The sequence below is a fragment of the Terrapene carolina genome, unplaced genomic scaffold (assembly GCF_002925995.2).
Source record: "Terrapene carolina triunguis isolate 2854851 unplaced genomic scaffold, T_m_triunguis-2.0 Scaffold85, whole genome shotgun sequence".
NCBI lineage: Eukaryota > Metazoa > Chordata > Testudines > Emydidae > Terrapene > Terrapene triunguis.
The window spans coordinates 18,953,442-18,971,444 of record NW_020664436.1 but is presented as its reverse complement, the minus strand read 5'-3'; the positions used below and the strand labels follow the sequence as shown (position 1 = coordinate 18,971,444).

At 39.8% G+C, this 18,003-nt stretch overlaps 1 protein-coding gene across 1 annotated transcript in view; it reads left to right on the top strand.

Moving 5' to 3' along the window:
- The window catches only part of RYR2 (ryanodine receptor 2), a 512,764-nt gene that overhangs the window by 475,371 nt on the left and 19,390 nt on the right, over nt 1-18,003 (top strand). The window contains exons 97-100 of the mRNA XM_026649522.1: nt 1,063-1,196; nt 9,696-9,756; nt 11,869-12,015; nt 15,546-15,680. Of these exons, the coding sequence (XP_026505307.1) occupies nt 1,063-1,196; nt 9,696-9,756; nt 11,869-12,015; nt 15,546-15,680 (477 nt within the window). The remainder of the gene's footprint in view (nt 1-1,062; nt 1,197-9,695; nt 9,757-11,868; nt 12,016-15,545; nt 15,681-18,003) is intronic.

The following is an 18,003-nucleotide window of genomic DNA, read 5'->3' as shown; positions in this document are numbered from 1 at the left end:
AAGATATCAGAATGACCTATGTATAAACAAAATGCAGCTGTTGCTCATTATCGTCTGTAACAAAAGGTATAAATGCTTGTTGTAATTGTTTACTTGTGGAGAGACCTGTTTAGCTCTCTCCCTCTAAGCAATTGTTAGAGAAAATAAAGTATCTGACTTGCTGTACCCAAACAAAAAGTAAGAACTCTGTTATTCTCCGACAGTATATTTGAAGGGGTTGTTGGGAGATAGATAGATAGCGAAAGTCTGCACTAAAGTTGTCTAGGAAGGCTAATCAGGGGCTCATAAATGAAAATTTATTAAAAAGTAGCCAATGGAAAGCTGAGGGGAAAAAGAAAGGATTATGTTTTCAATCAGACTGTAGAATGCCTGGTTTAGAATGCTGGGGTAGAGAAATACTCTGAACAGACGTGAGTGTCTTAGAGGCAAAATGCAGTGTTTTAAGGAAGGGTTCTTTGTTTTACACACTTTTTCTGCTCCCCAGGGTACTGCCTGAGTCACAACAATGCAGAGCTGTTTTTATGCATATACCAAAAAAAAAAAAAAAAGACTCAAAAATTTTAAAAAAATATCCACCGAGGTCTAAACCACAAATTATTAGGCAACTATACCATACTATTTCTTATTCAGTTATGTGCCTGTAATCTGTAATGTTTTCCTTTGGGTATATTTTTGCAAAGGTTAAAAATAAGTAAATCTTGTGGGATAAGAGTGAGTAATGAAGTATTCGGAAGTGATAGGGGACTGGTTACATCCTGTAATTGTTCATGTCTAGCTATTTTAATGTTTGCAGATATTTTGTGAAAGGGGCAGAATATATGTAAGCATAGATATAATATTTTTGGGTGTTAGCTGGAATTCACTGAGATATAATATTTTTGGGTGTTAGCTGAAATTCACTGGTTTTTTTAACCAGATATATTAAGCATATTTCGAGTAACTTATTTTAAGATGGAAACAATTATATCTTATTTAATCAGATGTAAAAGAATAATCAGAGTAATGAAAACATTACCATTCTCCCACCCAACTGATTGTGTTAAACATTCCTCTAATCTTTAGGTTATGGATAAATACGGGGAGTTCTATGGCCGGGACAGAATCAGTGAGTTACTAGGAATGGACAAGGCTGCTCTGGATTTTAGCGATGCCCGAGAAAAAAAGAAACCAAAGAAAGATAGCTCCTTATCGGCGGTGTAAGTACTTCCTTCTGGTTTTGTGTATAAATTAAAATCAAGCATTTGAAATTTGTTATCTAGCTTTGAATGTTGTGGCTGTGCTTCAGAGGCGCTGATTCCATGGGTGCTATAGGGCTGGAGCACCCAGGGGAAAAAATAGCGGGTGCTCAGCATCCACCAGCTACAGCTGTTTAGCGGCACCCCCGATCAGCTGTTTGGCAGCTCGGGGAGAACGGCAGGTTAGCGGGGGCCTTGAGGGGTGGGGGCGGAGCGAGAGTCGTTTCTGGGGGTCGGAGTGAGGGCAGGGCCCTTGGAGGCGAGGCCTCAGACGGAGCAGGGGTGGAGCAGCCCCTTGAGGAAACAAAAGTCTGCGCCTTGCTGTGCTTATTCTGTACATGATAAATGTTCTTGATTTTATGATTTAGTGAATGTCATGGACAAACAGAAGTTAGAGAGGTACAGTAGACAGAGAAGTCATAGAACAGCAAATTATTTTATGGATGTGGATTTATTTTGTTATATTAGTGTTTGAATGCATAATATTGCCATTGTTTTAATAAGGCCTAATGATAGCAGTGCTGGAAATTTTATTATCTTCATTTGATGGTTCATCCAATACTAATCAGCCAGAAAAAATGGACAGTGTGGTACATCATACATTCCAATTTTAAAAACAGGTGAAAAGAAATTACATGTTGTTAATAGACAATGCCATGAATGCTGTATAATCTAGAAAATTAGATGCGTAGTCTTGGAAACTTTGCTTAATTGGCTTTATGCAGTGTAGTTGTAGCTGCATCAGTCCCAGGATATTAAAGAGACAAGGCGGGTAAGGTAATATCTTTTATTGGACCAACTTCTGTTGATGAGAGAGACAAGCTTTTGAGCCACACAGAGCTCTTCTTCAGGTCTGGGAAAGGAACTCCCAGCATATCAGCAAAATGCAAGGTGGAACAGATTGTTTAGCAGAAGTAGTTAGCGCATATTGTAAGGGACCATTCAAGGTAGAGAGGCCTGTTAACACCTCTGCAGTCATAGGACAAAGAGGGGATTAGTGAGGTTACAGATTGTTGTCCTGGTCTGTGGGGATCTTGCTTCTGATGATGAACTTGGAGAGGGTTGGGGGTTGTTTGAAGGCCAGAAATGGGGGGAGGGCGGGAGGGGTTAGGAAAAATTTCTTTCAGGATCGGGTTGCCATCAAATATAGGTTGTAGTTGTTTGATGATACCACTAGTAACATGCTCACTTTACCATTTGTCTATCAAAGTCACCTTCTTAGTAGCCATCACATTGGCGAGAAGGGTAAGGTGAGCTGGTGGCCCTTATGGCTGACCCACAACTGTATTCCATCAGGATAGTTTCATTGTGACTATAACCTAAGTTCATCCCCAGAGTAGTCTCTGACTTCCACATAATCAGACTGTACACGTACCTGCATTTTTTCCTGAACCTCATATTATCAATAAGGACCAGAGATTCCATTCTCTGGATGTATGTTGAGGATTGCTGTTCTGCCTTCAGAGAACAAAACCCTTTAGGAAACACCTAGACTGTTCATGGCCCTAGCAGAGCAAAGGCTATCAATGTGGATTTGGGGCTGTATCTTGCTGTATCTTGTTACCACTTATATAATCAGAGAAATATAAGATTGGAAGGGACCTCGATAAGTCATCTAGTCCAGTCCCTTTCCAGTGAGGCAGGACAAATATTATCTAGACCATCCCTGACAGGTGTTTGTCTAACCCAGTGGTGCTGGAAGGTGGGGGCAGAGGTGGAACAGGCCCTGGCCCCCTGCCCCTCCTCTTTCACCTGTGGCCTTGCCCCCCAGGCAGGCTGTAAGGTAAGTGCCCCGGGTGGTGGAGAAATGGCCTGGGAGCTGCTCTTGGGCCCCCCAGCCAAGACAGGTGAAGGGTCTGGGGCTCCCCACAGTGGCCCGGGTAGCCGTTACCCCAGCCAGGCTCCAGCTTCTGGCCTGGCCAGAGGGTGGGGCCTCAGAGCAGCAGCCAGGCCAAGGTAAGAGCAACCCAGGGGGCCTGGGACACTGTGGGGAGTCCCGGACCCTCCACCTGCCCTGAGTGGTGCATCCCGGGGCGGGGGGGAACATGGGCCGGGGGCTGCTCTTGGGCTCCCTGCCCAGATCGTGTGGAGGGTCCGGGGCTCCCCACAGTAGCCCCGGCCCCCTGGGTGGCTCTTACCTTACCCGGCTTCTGGACTGATCAGCGGGTAGAGCCATGGGGGCCACAGAAGCGGCGGGGCCTCATGGGCCCTCCACTTTTATGAATGATCCGGCACCCCAATCTAACTTGTTTTTATAAATCTGCAATTGGTGCTTCCCTGTAGGTGCTTTGAACAGTTTTTATAAATGCACATTAAGATGATTCAGGCAGAAAAGTTCAGAGTTCTAATTCCAGTTAACATTACAGCATCAGTAGATTTCCTGAGGAGGAAAACAAATGTAGTATTTGGAAAAAAAAACCTTTTGCTTGTAGTAGCTGAATGAAGTGGACCTTTAAAGAAACTGTGACTATATTGGTGCTTTTGAAGGTGGTAGACTAATAGCACAGGCGGTTGCCAAACATAGTGCAGGCAGGTTCTGTACAACTGCTAGGGCACTACTCTGCCAGTTCATCAGTACTATGACCTGTGACATCCCCGCAATTGCAGACTTGGCTCTCTTGATGCCATAGTGTTTTTGTGTTCCATAGTGTTTAGGCAAATGTTCACTTGAAACTAAGGTGAAAGTGCCAGACTTAACTGTTTTCTTAATGGAGCTGTAGATTTGTGCATTTGTTCAGTTATACATTGTGTCTTAGAAATCCTGCAACTATTTTGAAGCAGTTAATTGTTCACATGGTATTTGCATACTAGCCACCAATCTAAGCATTCTGAAAATTTTAAAAATTACCATCACAACCAGTCCTAGTTTCTACTTTTATGCATTTGAGGGGATTTTAGAACTATTTTTTCCATCATTTCATAATGCCATTTCACTCTCTAACTAAGGAAATTATTAGATAATGTGGTGACAATGATTCTTAGAAAAACAAAGTTGTGGAGAAGAATTAGCTCTTAATGTTTTATAAAATGTAAGGTGTTTTAATTGTTACCACATCAAAAGTGTAGAAGTACAGGAATGAAAAGACTGTGAGCAACCAAATGTGTTCTCAAATATACATACAACCATTAAGCACAAATAGGTCACCCCTAATACAAACCAAAAAGAGTAACCACCCTAATCCAGAACCCAAAAAGCTCTAATGACTTTCCATGTCGGTAGCGGACAGAAAGATCTTACTTGGTCTCCACTTTGTCTGTCTCCCATACACCTCAAGAAAGTGACTGAGTTGTCTTCTCCTCATGAAAAGTCTCTAGTATCTGTTAATCCAATGATACATCCAAGGCAGGAAGAGTAGAGGGACACAAGACTTGAAGCAATTGAAGTTTTTACTGCCATTACTTTCCTTATCCTCCAAAACTGGGTTGTCTTAAAATACCAGATCCTCCAGGATTAAAGAGAATGCCTCTTGACCTGCCAAGGCCCAAATGTGGGGTGCAGTTTGTAAAAAAGACCCAAAATGAGGGAAACCAAATTATTCACTCAGTAAACTAAAATGCTGTAGGATTCATTCATGTAGTGTATTCTTGATTCTTTACTTCTGATGTAAAAAAAAATGTCAACGTGAAAAGTGAGAGGACACCAAATTTTTCTGAAATGTAGGTAACTTTGGGACTAAAATGAGGGGCATTTTGAGAGGTGTACTCACTAAGTTATCAGAAGCATCCAGTTCTGAATGTTGCTTCTAGGGTCTGCATAATCCCCTCCTTTAGGACTGGTTCAGTGCTCCCAACCTTTAGGATTCACACAATAGGTATCCTATGTTCTAACTGGACAACAGCCCCTTTTAGTTAAGTGTTCCTTATCTGCAGAGCCTCAAGTTTTACCTTGGCCTCAGGAGTGAGGTGCATGCCCTCTGTGGGTACATGCCCATGCAGAAAAGTAAGGGGGATGTAAGGAGCTGCTTACTCCCTTGTTCAGGCTACCCACCTTGCCATTAGGCTGCTACTTCCACTCCTGCAGAGTTTGACAGGGAGCGGGCGGGGCTATGTACAGCTGAACTGATGCAGAGTGGAATGGAGTGGAAAGTGGAATGGCACAGCTTACTCCACCCCATGCCACCTCCTGCCCCAAGCAAGAGAAAAGCAGGGAATGATTAGGAATTTGAATGTCAGTCTGGTTTGTGCCCTGCTTCTGCTCAACTACATGCTGTTCCTTAATTGAGCTGGATTGTAAGGTTAAAATCCAACCCAAAGTGTCTGGAATTGAAAACAGTTTATCATAGCAAGCTCCTGGTACGCCCTTATTTTGACATCTGTATCATCAGAGCTTGTTTGCCTCAAAGAATAATCCATGTCCTTCACATACTTGGTCTCTATTCAGGAAATTAGATATCAGGATAAACAACATAAGTGTTAACTTTTCTGGGAGCAATTATAGACTCTAAAGTGAATTCTGCTTTCCTTCAGCAAGATAACTTGAGAGCTTAAGAAAAGCCATTGTCAAGTCAATAGGTCAACTAGTAGGAATAGTCAGATCTTAAATAACAGTATGTGTTCTGATGGCCTTCCTGTATCATTGTCACCCCTTTTGTGAAGCTAAGATTGCAGGTCCTACAGGTATACCTACATGGTATATTGTTGTATCATCTTCACTCAGTGAAGAGAGTTATTCGTAAATACATTGTCCTCAGATGGTGGTGGTACCTTTTGGTTCTACTATTCCCATTTCTTCATCCAGTTTAGGATTGGAGAGTCACCTTGCAGTTTATGGTCTGGAAACTACAAGAGACCAGGCTGTATATCAGTTGAACAGCTTTGAACCATAATATTGGTTCTTAGATTTTATATTTCAACTGTGAAAGGAAAACAGATCACATCCCAACAGACAAACTGCAATATGTTATTTTGATCAGTCAAGATAGGGCCCAGCTCTTATCCTCTGCAGGGGTCAAGCCTTGTAGTTTTGAAGGATATGTTCAAAACAATGGCACAGATTTAATGGAGTTGCTCAGAATTTCACCAGGGTAAATGGCAGCAGAATCTAGACTAATACCCTTCCATTGTTGCCTCACTGTAGTAAGGCGCAGACTACTCTCAGGCAGTCATCTGAATTGGAGGACTCAAGACCCAAAATAACTAGTCCACAGAGGAATCTATTTTTTCCCTCCAGGTAGAGTCATCTAAAGCTGTCTGCTTCTAGGCCAGTGTCAGAAGTACTGTTCAAGGATGCTCTCAAACCCATAGGAGTGCAACAATTGCTTATTCTTTTTGAATGTTTCAGACAACAAATGTGCATTCAAGTATGACAGACACGTGAGATCTCATTAAGCAGTTTGGAGGTGGTCAGATACAAAGACACTATAATTTGCTTGTCCTGGGGAGAAAAAGTTACATTATACAAAATTTTTCTAGCCAAGAAGGCTATTGAACACAATGTGAACTTAGCCAATAATATTCCAAGGGGAACTAATAACCATACAAATTTGCCCTTTTGATTTGCATCTGCAATAGCATGCCCTGTGTAAATTTTATATGATAACATTCTATTAATTTTCTCAACTGTATCAAGTAATGTGCAAACTTGAAATAAATAGGGTAAAGAGATGATATGGAAAACAAATTGCTATGGGTATGAAGATAAGTAATAACAGTCTTTAAAAAACATTAATAACATTTGTATTTTGCTTAAAAACATTAATTTTCACATGATTTCGAGTACTGTGAACTGGATATGTAGTATGCAAGTGGGGAAACTGTATCACAGAGAGGTCAATGAACTTGCTTAAGACCACACACCAAATCAGTAGTAAAACTGGGGTTAGGACTCAAATACTCTTAGTCCCCATGTGTGGCCTACTAGGCCATGCTTCTCTCTGTGTTAAAACTATTTCTATTTCTGTCAGCAGAGATTGTTTATTAAAAACCCAATGGTGCCACTTCTCACAGTGAGCAGTCCTGTGGAAATCAATGGGTGTTTGCGTGTGGCAAGATACTAAATGAGTGTTAATACAGTATATGATTTACTGTATCATCTAAACCATTTCTGTGGTAGAGTGAAATTTATATAGTGAAAAATATGTATTATAATAGTAGTGTGAGAATGAGTGCAAAGGACAAATTTTCCACTAATCCAGACAACCACCAACTTTACAATTCCTCTGTGTTAAATAACTGGCATTTTTATAAGTAAAATCAACATAATCACAATTAAAATACGTTGTAAGTTCCTTTGGACAGAGACTGTTGTCCTAATTTTGATCACACTTAACACAGGTTTCATATCCTTGTTACTTCATTGACTTCTGTGGAATAACTACTGATTTATACCAGTGCACATAAGATAGAACTGTCTTCTGCCTTTTTATTGAGCTGTAAATCTCCTTGTAGACTTATGGTGCTATATAAATAATAATACTTCTAATGGAAGTTCAACTGATTTGATGGCAAAATCTTCTCTGAATGGTAAACATTTAAACAAAGCAGAGATATTTTTTTATTTTTGGTGAATTGTTCTGTCCATGAAATTGAGCATCTAACAAAACCTACTCTAACCTTGGGAGACCTGGGTTTAAGCCCTGAATAGATTACATTATGTTAGTGGCCTTAGGTAAACTCTCATAAGCAGCCATCAGAGAACTACTGCACAATTTGAGATGACAAGGGCACTACACCTGTCTACACTATACCTAACACTAATCATTATTATTTGCTCTTTATTTGAAGGAGCATTTAATTCGCTCACAATTGCATGGGGAAGGTGGATAATATTTTAATATAATTATCTACATTATAATTGTTCACAAAGTCCCCAATCAGAATAGGGTCTATTTCTGCTAAACACTTCACAGACAGCTCAAATAGTTTCCACTCCATAAAGATAAAGAACCAAAAAGTGTCTCAACATGTAACAGGGCTTAATGTCCAAGCAAGCAGCCATGGTGATGACTAGTGATAGTTCCTTGTCTCTCCTATTTACAAAAAATGGTTTATTTGTATTATGAAAAATGTAGCTTTAAGTTTTGGGGTCTTTTGGGGTGAAGAAGCATCAGGGTTGAGAGGAAGAGATTGTTGGAGTAAGAATCAATCTGAGGGGGAAGAAGGAGAGAAAGAGAAAGCATAGTGGTCACGGGTAAGTGATGCTGGGCCACTGAAGGGGTTGAATGGTAGAAGGACAGCATGAGAGGGGATGGATCACTTGATGATTACCTCTGCTGTTCATTCCCTCTGAAGCACCTGGCAGGATACTGGGCTAGATGGACCCAGTATGGCCATTCTTATGAAGACGGCCAGCAACTGGTAGCAATACAGCAAATGAGTAAATACTGCAGTGTGTGTATACAATAATTTTTACTGGTAATAGAATGCTAATTGTAATTGAAAATTCCTTGGAAATAATTTTACTAAAATACTAACAGGTGTAGATTTCTGAAAGAATATTTCATTTTTATCTATGAATATCCCTAATTTTAACTCTCTCGTGTGTGTGTGTGTGTGTGTGTCTGTTTTAACACAATCATTACTATTTAGATTGCAGTAGAACCCAAGGTGTGCTGGGAGCTCTCCAAACACAGAAGACCTAGTCCCTGTTTTATGGAGTGTTAAGACTAAAATAGACAAAGACAGACAATGAGTGGGGGGAATGGGATGCAACATACAAGTATAGACTAGATTCTGACTTAGCCTTTAATGGGTGTGTAGTGGTAAAGAAGGAAGTAAAGAATTTTCTATGCTCTTCTAATGATTGGACAGAATGACAACCCTGGCACTCAAATCAATGAAGGAACTGTTGCCTAATTCCTTCCCTCATAGCTTCAGTTGCCTTAAGAGACCAGAGAGTGGAGAGTAATGGGAAGCTGAGCTGACCAGTGGAACTGGCTGGCCTGATAGAGAAGCTACATGCTGTAGCCCTTAAAGTGGTGTGTAACAGTTTGTGTGATGCCCCTGTGTACTGGGGAACTGCCAGAGGAATTGTGCCTCTCTGAGATAGTTTCTTTTCTGTTATGCTTCTCTGGCAGGCATGGAGCTCCACACTGCCCCCAGTGCAGGGCTATGCCAGAACGGCACAATCTAATCCATAGAGAGTTGACATTCATTTTGTTACTGCTGCTGCTGTTAAACATACTAAATTTGCTCTCCTCCATGATTAAACCCTCTCATCTCCCTCCCTCACCAATTTCCCAGCTTCATTTCTAGTATCTTTATAACCCTTTCTTTCAATAGCCCTCATCCCTGGTTTCAGTAGGACAAAGACACACGAGATTTGTTTATCTAAACATTTTCCTGCTTCTGTTTCAAGATAGGAACATCCCACAATAACAGCATGTTCTCTATATGAATTCTACTATTCCTTTCATCTTTAGGAGAAACAGGACAATTGTAGCTTATTACACCTACAGGATAATGCACTTATGGTAGAATGGTTTCTCACTCAGCTTTTATATGCATCTACTTTTTTTGCAGGCTAAATTCCATTGACGTAAAGTACCAGATGTGGAAATTAGGAGTTGTTTTCACTGATAATGTAAGTTCATTTTACTACATGTTTAGTAAAATAAAACAGAGCTCTAAGCATGAGGAACTGGTTGAAATGTATGAGGTCTGATTACTTCTGTATGCTACTGATAACAATTTACTAATCTGATACGGGAGGTAATATTGCTTTTTAATCCTGACCTGTGAACTTGGACAGGAAGCCAAATTCCCTTCTCAGTTACACAGGTAAAAATCTGCAGAAACTTCCTTGACTTGAATAGAGTTCAGTTGGGTCTTTCTCTGATTTGTTTTTGTGTACCTCTGTTGTGCATAGAAACTTGCAACAATTTGTGGGTGATATTTTGTGAAAATAAGAAAAGAGTGAATCTGAATTATTTTAGTGTGGGTATCAACTTCAATCACAATTTCTCATGCCAGCCTTAGATCTATTTCCATTTTATATGTGTAGCCACTGAGAATTACTAGAACAAGTACAGATAGCAATAGTTGATTTCAGTGGAGTTACTCTGGATTTACACTAGTATATCTGGAAGTAGGATTTGGCACAGAATATGATTTATTAACTCTACTCCTCTTCATTTCCATGTTAAAATAATACCCAACCTTTCAGTATACCAGACCTTCAAATTATATCCTGTCACAGGGTGAGTTTGACCTTTGAGGGTTAGGGATCAGCCTCCCCCATCCCAGGCCTAGTCACCTCCCCAGATGAAGGGAATGAATGCAAAGGATGGGGAACTGGTGACTCAGAAACAGGCCTGCTGGGTCTGAGTTTGGGGTGGGAGCTTACTGGGAAAGGGCAGGTGACAGTTTCTCCTGCGGTCCCAGGCTTAGGAACCTGCAGGGAACAAGAGACCACTGATGTAAGAGGGCTACATAGGACTGTGAGCCTGAAGGGAGAACTATAAGCCAGAGGAAGCTCTGATTAAGGACTGGAAAGACTTTTGAGTCTAGAGGGAGGGTTATATGGATGCTAAAGTCCATCATAAATTGAAAGAACTAAATGAGCCCAGAGAAGAGGGCTGGAAGGTTTGGAGTGTTATTTTATGGTAATAAACCACACTTAGAAGGGGAGCAGTACTGTGAAAAAAGAACAGATGTGGTGGTTTGTTTGATGTGAAATTGAAGATAAACCAAAGCAGTGGCATGACCAGTGCTGGATTGGAGGTAAGCCCGCCTACGTGTCCATTTTCTTGTATATTTCTCATACTTTTTCTTACCTCTTTTGCCAACTATGAAAGATATTTCTTCCCTCAGATTCCATCTATTTCTCTTGCTGAATGCTAAGGTGAAATTATAATCCTGACCATTTCAGAGCAAAATGCTATGATCTCATACATAGTTGGGTTGTGGAGTTATAAATTCTTATTCCCTCATAAATATCTGCAACAACAGCATTCAGAATAAAAATTAAAACCCTGACAAACCTATACTTATTTTATAAATATCCACGTGTTTTCAAGCCTGTTCTAAGGTTAGTCCTTCTTTAAACATCCAAACATTAAAGCTTTGTGGGAAGTGATTTTCCTGTCCCATAACAATTCTCAGGTTACTGAAAAAATTTCCTGTCCCAAATTGGGATGAAAAGTAAAAATCTCAAAATGTTTGCAAACTGAAAATCCATAAATAAATAAATGGTTCAGGTCAATCAAAACTTTTTGTTTTGATAATTTCAAAATATTTCATTTCTGTTTCAACCATTTTAAATTTTTCTATATTTTCTTTACTATATTTTGCTTACATTTCTGAACGAAAAGTAATTTGGAATCAGAAGAACAATTTTTTTTTTGATTGGAGAATGTTGAAACTAAATGTTAGGAGAATTTTGAAATTCACTTCTTCAAAAAAATTTCAAGTTGAAAAATTTGTCAAAACTTACTCTTTCCTGTGAATAGGTTTGAGTTTTGACAAATTGGCATTTTCAACAAAAAACATTTTGTCGGCAAACTCCTAACCAGCTCTAGCAAGCATCGCTGTAGTAAACCACCATACCTGAATACCCAACAGAAAGGCAAGTTTGAGCTCTAATATAATTCTCTCTTTTACTTTGTGACTAAGGTAAGACTGGTTATTACTCAAAGGCTGTAGATTTCATTTCCTGTTTTCCTAATGCAATTCTCTCTCTTTTTTTTTCTAATAGTCTTTTCTTTACCTAGCCTGGTATATGACTATGTCAATCCTTGGCCATTACAACAACTTTTTCTTTGCTGCTCATCTCCTTGACATTGCAATGGGATTCAAGACACTACGAACTATTCTGTCATCAGTAACCCACAATGGCAAACAGGTATCAAGCTTCATCTCCCTCTCCCTTTTTTGCTAAAGGAATGCACAGTTAGGTTCATCCCATGCCTGAATTCAAACTGACTGGAGGAAACTTTTCTCAAGGATGGAAAGGAGAAATGTTCTTTAATTGCAAAGTTTAGTCTTGTATTGATGAGGAAGCTGGGCTGGAGGATAATCATGATATCTGAAGTTATATTTCAGACATATATTGAAGAAAATAACCAAGTTTTACTGTCAATTTAGTTCTGTTATAGCAGCACTCCTATGCTTCAAGGCTGAAAGTCTAACCAGTGCAAAAGGCCCACACAAGCATTTACTTCAGGGCAAATACAGGCCGTCCTCTGGGTGCAGACACCCTCCTAGCAACTCAGCTGATGCAGTTCTGCTACACAAGGAGGGATAGGATAGGATTTGGGAGCTTGCTCTGCAGTGTCACCCTGTGTACCACCAAGCTAGGGGTGAAGCAGAGAGAGGGCCAGAGGATCTGCTGCTACATGGATCCTTCCATTATGCCTCCCTGTGCAGAGGGTGTGTTAGAACTCCAATGGCTACTCCAGTCTGAGCTGTATTAATAGCCACAGAATAGCAATGTATTTACTCGGTAGCCTTCTTTTCCTCCCCAGCCATGGATATATCCAGCTCTGAGCTAAATTAAACAGGTTGGGGGACTGGGCTGAAATTTTGTACCTTAATGCAGAGTTTAAGCATGGCTTATTCTTTACATATGGCCCTTTGATCTTGGGTTAATTTCACCTACAATGCGCATTAGGATTAAAGATTCTGATAAATTAGTCACTGTTTTTTGTTGTTGTTGACAAAACACAACACTGTTCAAATTGGCTAGATGTGATTTGGACCACAGCAATGTAAACCACAAAAACTGCATTCCATGATTTTGCTGTTAGTAACTCATCAGCTGGCAGACTGCAGTTTGCATCACAAAAATTTCAATTTAAACTACATCTGTCTGGCTCCAATTTAATTGTTGAGTGATTTGTAGAAATGGACTACTATGCTTTATTTTAAGCAAATTAATGCAATCAGAAAGTAAGTCTTTAGCAAGATCTTCATCTGTGTGAATGAGTGTGATGTGAGTAGCTATTAGATGCAAGGTGAATCCTGCCCTCAGCGATGTTGTCCATATCACCAATTTTAGAGGCACTGCTTATAGTCTAAATTATGCAGTGAGGCACCCCTCCCACCCCCCATATTGATGGGCAGTAGAGAGTCCTGCTTATTCGCACACATTGACAAGCTATTAATCAGGTTTCTTACCTAAAAAAGGGATTTTCAAACTCTACTCTATGGAGCTCACCAAGTCTGTCTGCAGAACTAAATATTTTGAGAGTGAAGCAATAGGGTTCTTGGGATGTTGGGAGGGGAGGTTCGTCAACAGAATTAGAAGGTTGGAGAACACTGACCTGGAAAAGCTGCAGGGCCTAGAAAATTGCTTTTTTAAAAGGTTGCAAACAATGATAATTTATATGCTAGAAAAGCAAACCCTGCTCTGGTTTCAACTTGACAATTACAAACCAGTGCTAAGTTTTTTCATTCACTATGACTCATATTTACCAAGGAAAGAACAATATCTATTTGTTTGCCTATTACAATGACAACTAATGATACAGAAAAAGTATGATCTTTTACTTGCCTGTCCAAAAAAAAAAAAATAGTTGTCCTTGACCAATGGGCAGGTGGAATTTTGGAAGGTTGATGCATGCATGTTTGGAGAGACTTGCAAAGCTGAGTTATGTGCACTTTAGGTTGGTCAAATTTTAGCCTTCCAGACGCATGTCCTTTTAAATGTCCAGATATGATTGAGCAGATCTGTAGCTTTTACATGAAGCCTTTACAAATTAAGTACATAGAATGTAAAGTGATATAGTACTTCATAAGTTAGGTAGTTATGAAAATTATTTGTTAAAATATTCATTCTTTTCGAATATTTGCTGCAGGAAATTGTAATTCACTTCTAACTACTTTTCATCTGGCTCAAGGCAATATTTTAATGCTGTAGCAATTGAGGACTTGGGGGGATTTATTGCCACTTATGAGAGGAGATATTATACTAATATTAATGTGCTGTTTTTTCTAGGACCCCTCAGGTATAACTGAAACTGTGTCACTATAAAATTATCATTCAGCTAGATAGCAAACTTTTTAAATGCCACTTTTCTACATGAACTCCAAGATGCACCAAATTTTGCAAGTTGGGTCTGTGCAATTTGCTTCTGAAGTGTAGTTTTGCATCAAAGTGGAAGTGCATGGAGATGAAGTACCACTTTCAAATAGTGGCATTGATTTACGGATTGATCAAAGCATACGCTTAAATCTAATTGGTCAGTAAATCTAAAGCTGGTTTTAACTTCTAGACTCCAGAAAATTTTGTCTTCCATGCATTAAAAATTTGCTCATTTAAAATTTCAAAAACAAAAGCAAAGATCTCATATTTTCTACTGTTCCACATATTTATTAAAAGCCAAGGAAATTGGTGGGGGGGAAATAGTTCAATGGTTTGAGCATTGGCCTGCTAAACCCAGGGTTGTGAGGGGGGCCACTTAGGGATCTGGGGCAAAAATCAGTACTTGGTCCTGCTAGTGAAGGCAGGGGGCTGGACTCGATGACCTTTCGAGGTCCCTTCCAGTTCTATGAGATAGGTATATCTCTTTCTCTCTCTCTCTCTCTCTCTCTCTCTCTCTCTCTCTAGAAGGGACCTCTAGAGAGAGAGAGACTGGAAGGGACCTCTAGAGAGAGAGAGAGAGAGAGAGAGATATCTATAGATAGATAGATAGATAGATATAGAAGATTCTGGAGGCTTTTTCTCATTTTGCAGCATACTTGCTTTGTGACCTTGGGCAAGTCACTTAAGCTTTCTCTATCTCAGCTTCCCATTCTATGTAATGGGAATAATAATTAAAATCCATGGTAGATAGGTTTAAGGCTTACATCATTGTTGTTCATAAAGTACTTTGAGATCCTTGGACAGAAGCTCAAAGTGAGTATCTGGCAAACTCAAAACCTGCTGTATGTACACAGAATTGACATACAACCATTTTAATTTCCCAGACATTTGGGTATTTAATTTAAAAATTGCTGCATTGGAATGTACTTGTGACCTGCACTGATATTATAACTAGGAAACAGGAATGTATTTTTTAAGCTTACAGAATAGAAATATCTTCTTTTCTGTCTGTATGTAAACACATATCAGTATGGATATGAATTTACATTTTTGCTAATTTATATATTTTTTTCTTTGCCTCAAAGTTCTAGGAACATTTTAACATTCATGAGCCAATTTAAATGCTCTAACATTGCATAAAATACACCGATATTTTACTAAAATAAAACAAAAATTCCTTTTTAAAATGCCAGATTCAGGAGGGGGAGAGAGATGGGGGTGAATAAAGTGAGTTTAATCTTCGCCAATAAATGTAGTTTGTTATTTCTCTCTTTTCCCCATCATATAAGAAAATTGCACTGCATGCTTTCATGGTGTTAATACATCCATCATATAATTCTCTCTTCTAGCTTGTGTTAACAGTGGGATTACTGGCAGTGGTAGTCTACTTGTACACAGTAGTGGCATTCAATTTTTTCCGTAAATTCTACAACAAGAGTGAAGATGGAGATATGCCAGATATGAAATGTGATGATATGCTAACAGTAAGTCTGTTTGCTTTTTGTTCATCTTTACTTAAGTTATTATTGTATTTCCTGTTCCCCCTCTCCTATTCATGCAACTGTTCCTGAATAATACCTATAGCCAGAAGGATGGCTGCTCACAACAGGCAGATTATCAGTGAAGCGTGAAGGAATAAAAAATGTAATACAAACCTGCAGGAGTTAGAGAATGTGGCCACAAATGAGATGAAATAATGTGACATTAGTCTGTGCTATGATTTATCTGAGACTAAAAAAATCAAACAAAGTCAGAAAGTTGTTTCACTGCATGAGGCTTTCGCAAAAGTTGCATGAAAGTACTTCTGAGTGCTGCAGTTTTACAGGCCATACAGAGAGTTGTGTGGTTATTGTAAACTGTTACCAATATATTCAAAAATAGGAGCTGTGACAGACCCAGACCAGTGGGGTACAGGAGTCTGGTAGAGGGCAAATATACTAGTCACTGGATGAGTAGTTTTCTGTTCCCTGAGTGACCAGAGCAGGGGCTGCACTAGAGTAATCAGGAACCTGCTAGAACCAGTTAAGGCAGGCAGGCTAATTAGAACACCTGGAGCCAATTAAGAAGAAGCTGCTAGAATCAATTAAGGCAGGCTAATCAGGGCACCTGGGTTTTAAAAAGGAGCTCACTTCTGTTTGTGGTGCGAGTGTGAGGAGCTGGGAGCAAGAGGCGCAAGGAGCTGAGAGTGAGAGGGTGTGCTGCTGGAGGACTGAGGAGCACAAGCGTTATCAGACACCAGGAGGAAGGTCCTGTGGTGAGAATAAGGAAGGTGTTTGGAGAAGGCCATGGGGAAGTAGCCCAGGGAGTTGCAGCTGTTACAGGAGGCACTATAGACAGCTGCAGTCCACAGGGCCCTGGGCTGGAACCCGGAGTAGAGGGCGGGCCCGGGTTCCCGCCAAACCTCCCAATTGACCTGGACTGTGGGTTCTCCCCGAGGGGAAGGTCTCTGGGCTGTTCCCCAACCCACATGGTGAATCTCTGAGGCAAGAAAATCCACCAATAAGCGCAGGACCCACCAAGATAGAGGAGGAACTTTGTCACAGAGCTTAAAGTTAGGGTTCTAAAACCTGCCTGTTTTTCAAAAGTGCTGAATATCCAATGATTCCCACTAACCTCAATTGATTGATTAGATGTCTTCCGTTGACATCTCTGTCACAGGAAACGTTTTGGTGCTTGGTAGCCTGACAATTATTTATCCAATTGTTTTAAATTGCCATTTGAAAGGGTCTGTTAGTGTCAGGTTTTGCTGATTCAGAAGACGTTGCCTAGATCATTACAAAATCTCAGGAGCATAGTGACTTTCTGATGTATTTTTTACATATTATTTACCTCATTTCCTAACAACCAATACCACATATTTTAAAAATCCTAATTATCAGACAAATTGTAAAAGAAAATAACATTACTAAAAACCCTTATAAAAATGCTATGGTATTTTCCACAGGAGTTCACTTTCCTCCTTTGGCCTTGGCTTTGTAAGTCTCAAATTGCTATGCTGTGAACTATTTGTGAACAAAATATTTATAAGATCATTCCTGTTACCGTATACCGCATTATGGCTCTTGCATTTATTATGCCTTTTCTTAGCACCTAGCTATTGGTGTTGGTGCATACGACAGGTATTTTATTAAGATGAAGTAGCCTTACACTCTCCACAGAATACTTCTTAAGAATCAATTTCTGCTCCCGGTTCCACTGGTTTAAACCTAGTGAAAACTATAGGAACAAAATTGACTTAGTGGAAATATTGCAGCGTTACACCAGTGCAAACCAGAGCAGACTTTGACTAGCTGTACAGCAATGACATACAGGGTCAGATTCTTCTATGTTATGCCAGTGTAATCCCACTGATTTCCATGGAGCTACTACTGATTTACAAGAGTGCAAGATCAGAATTTGGTCGACAGTACCTGTCAGCTTTCTCTGTGCTTTAAAGTCCATTTGATGTGAAATATATTAGGAATACTCATTAGGAAATGGAAGGGTTTTCTTTTTGGCTTTAGCATGTTTGTAAATTAGTCAGTAGAGAACATCCACTTGCAAGTATAATCACCATAACTAACAGTACAATATCTCCTTGGCACTTTTGTAGCTTGACATAATTAATTCTTTTTTGAATTTCCAACTGATTTCAGAGCGAAATGAATCGATTGCATTTCAGAATCCTCTGATCCAGTCAAGAGTGGAGGTTGTAGGGATGGGAGGAAGGCAAGGCAAGATGCAATGAATGGACACGTTCTGTATAAAGATAAATCAAAGGAATAAAGATAAACTACTAATGGGATAGATTGTGGCCTGTACTACAGG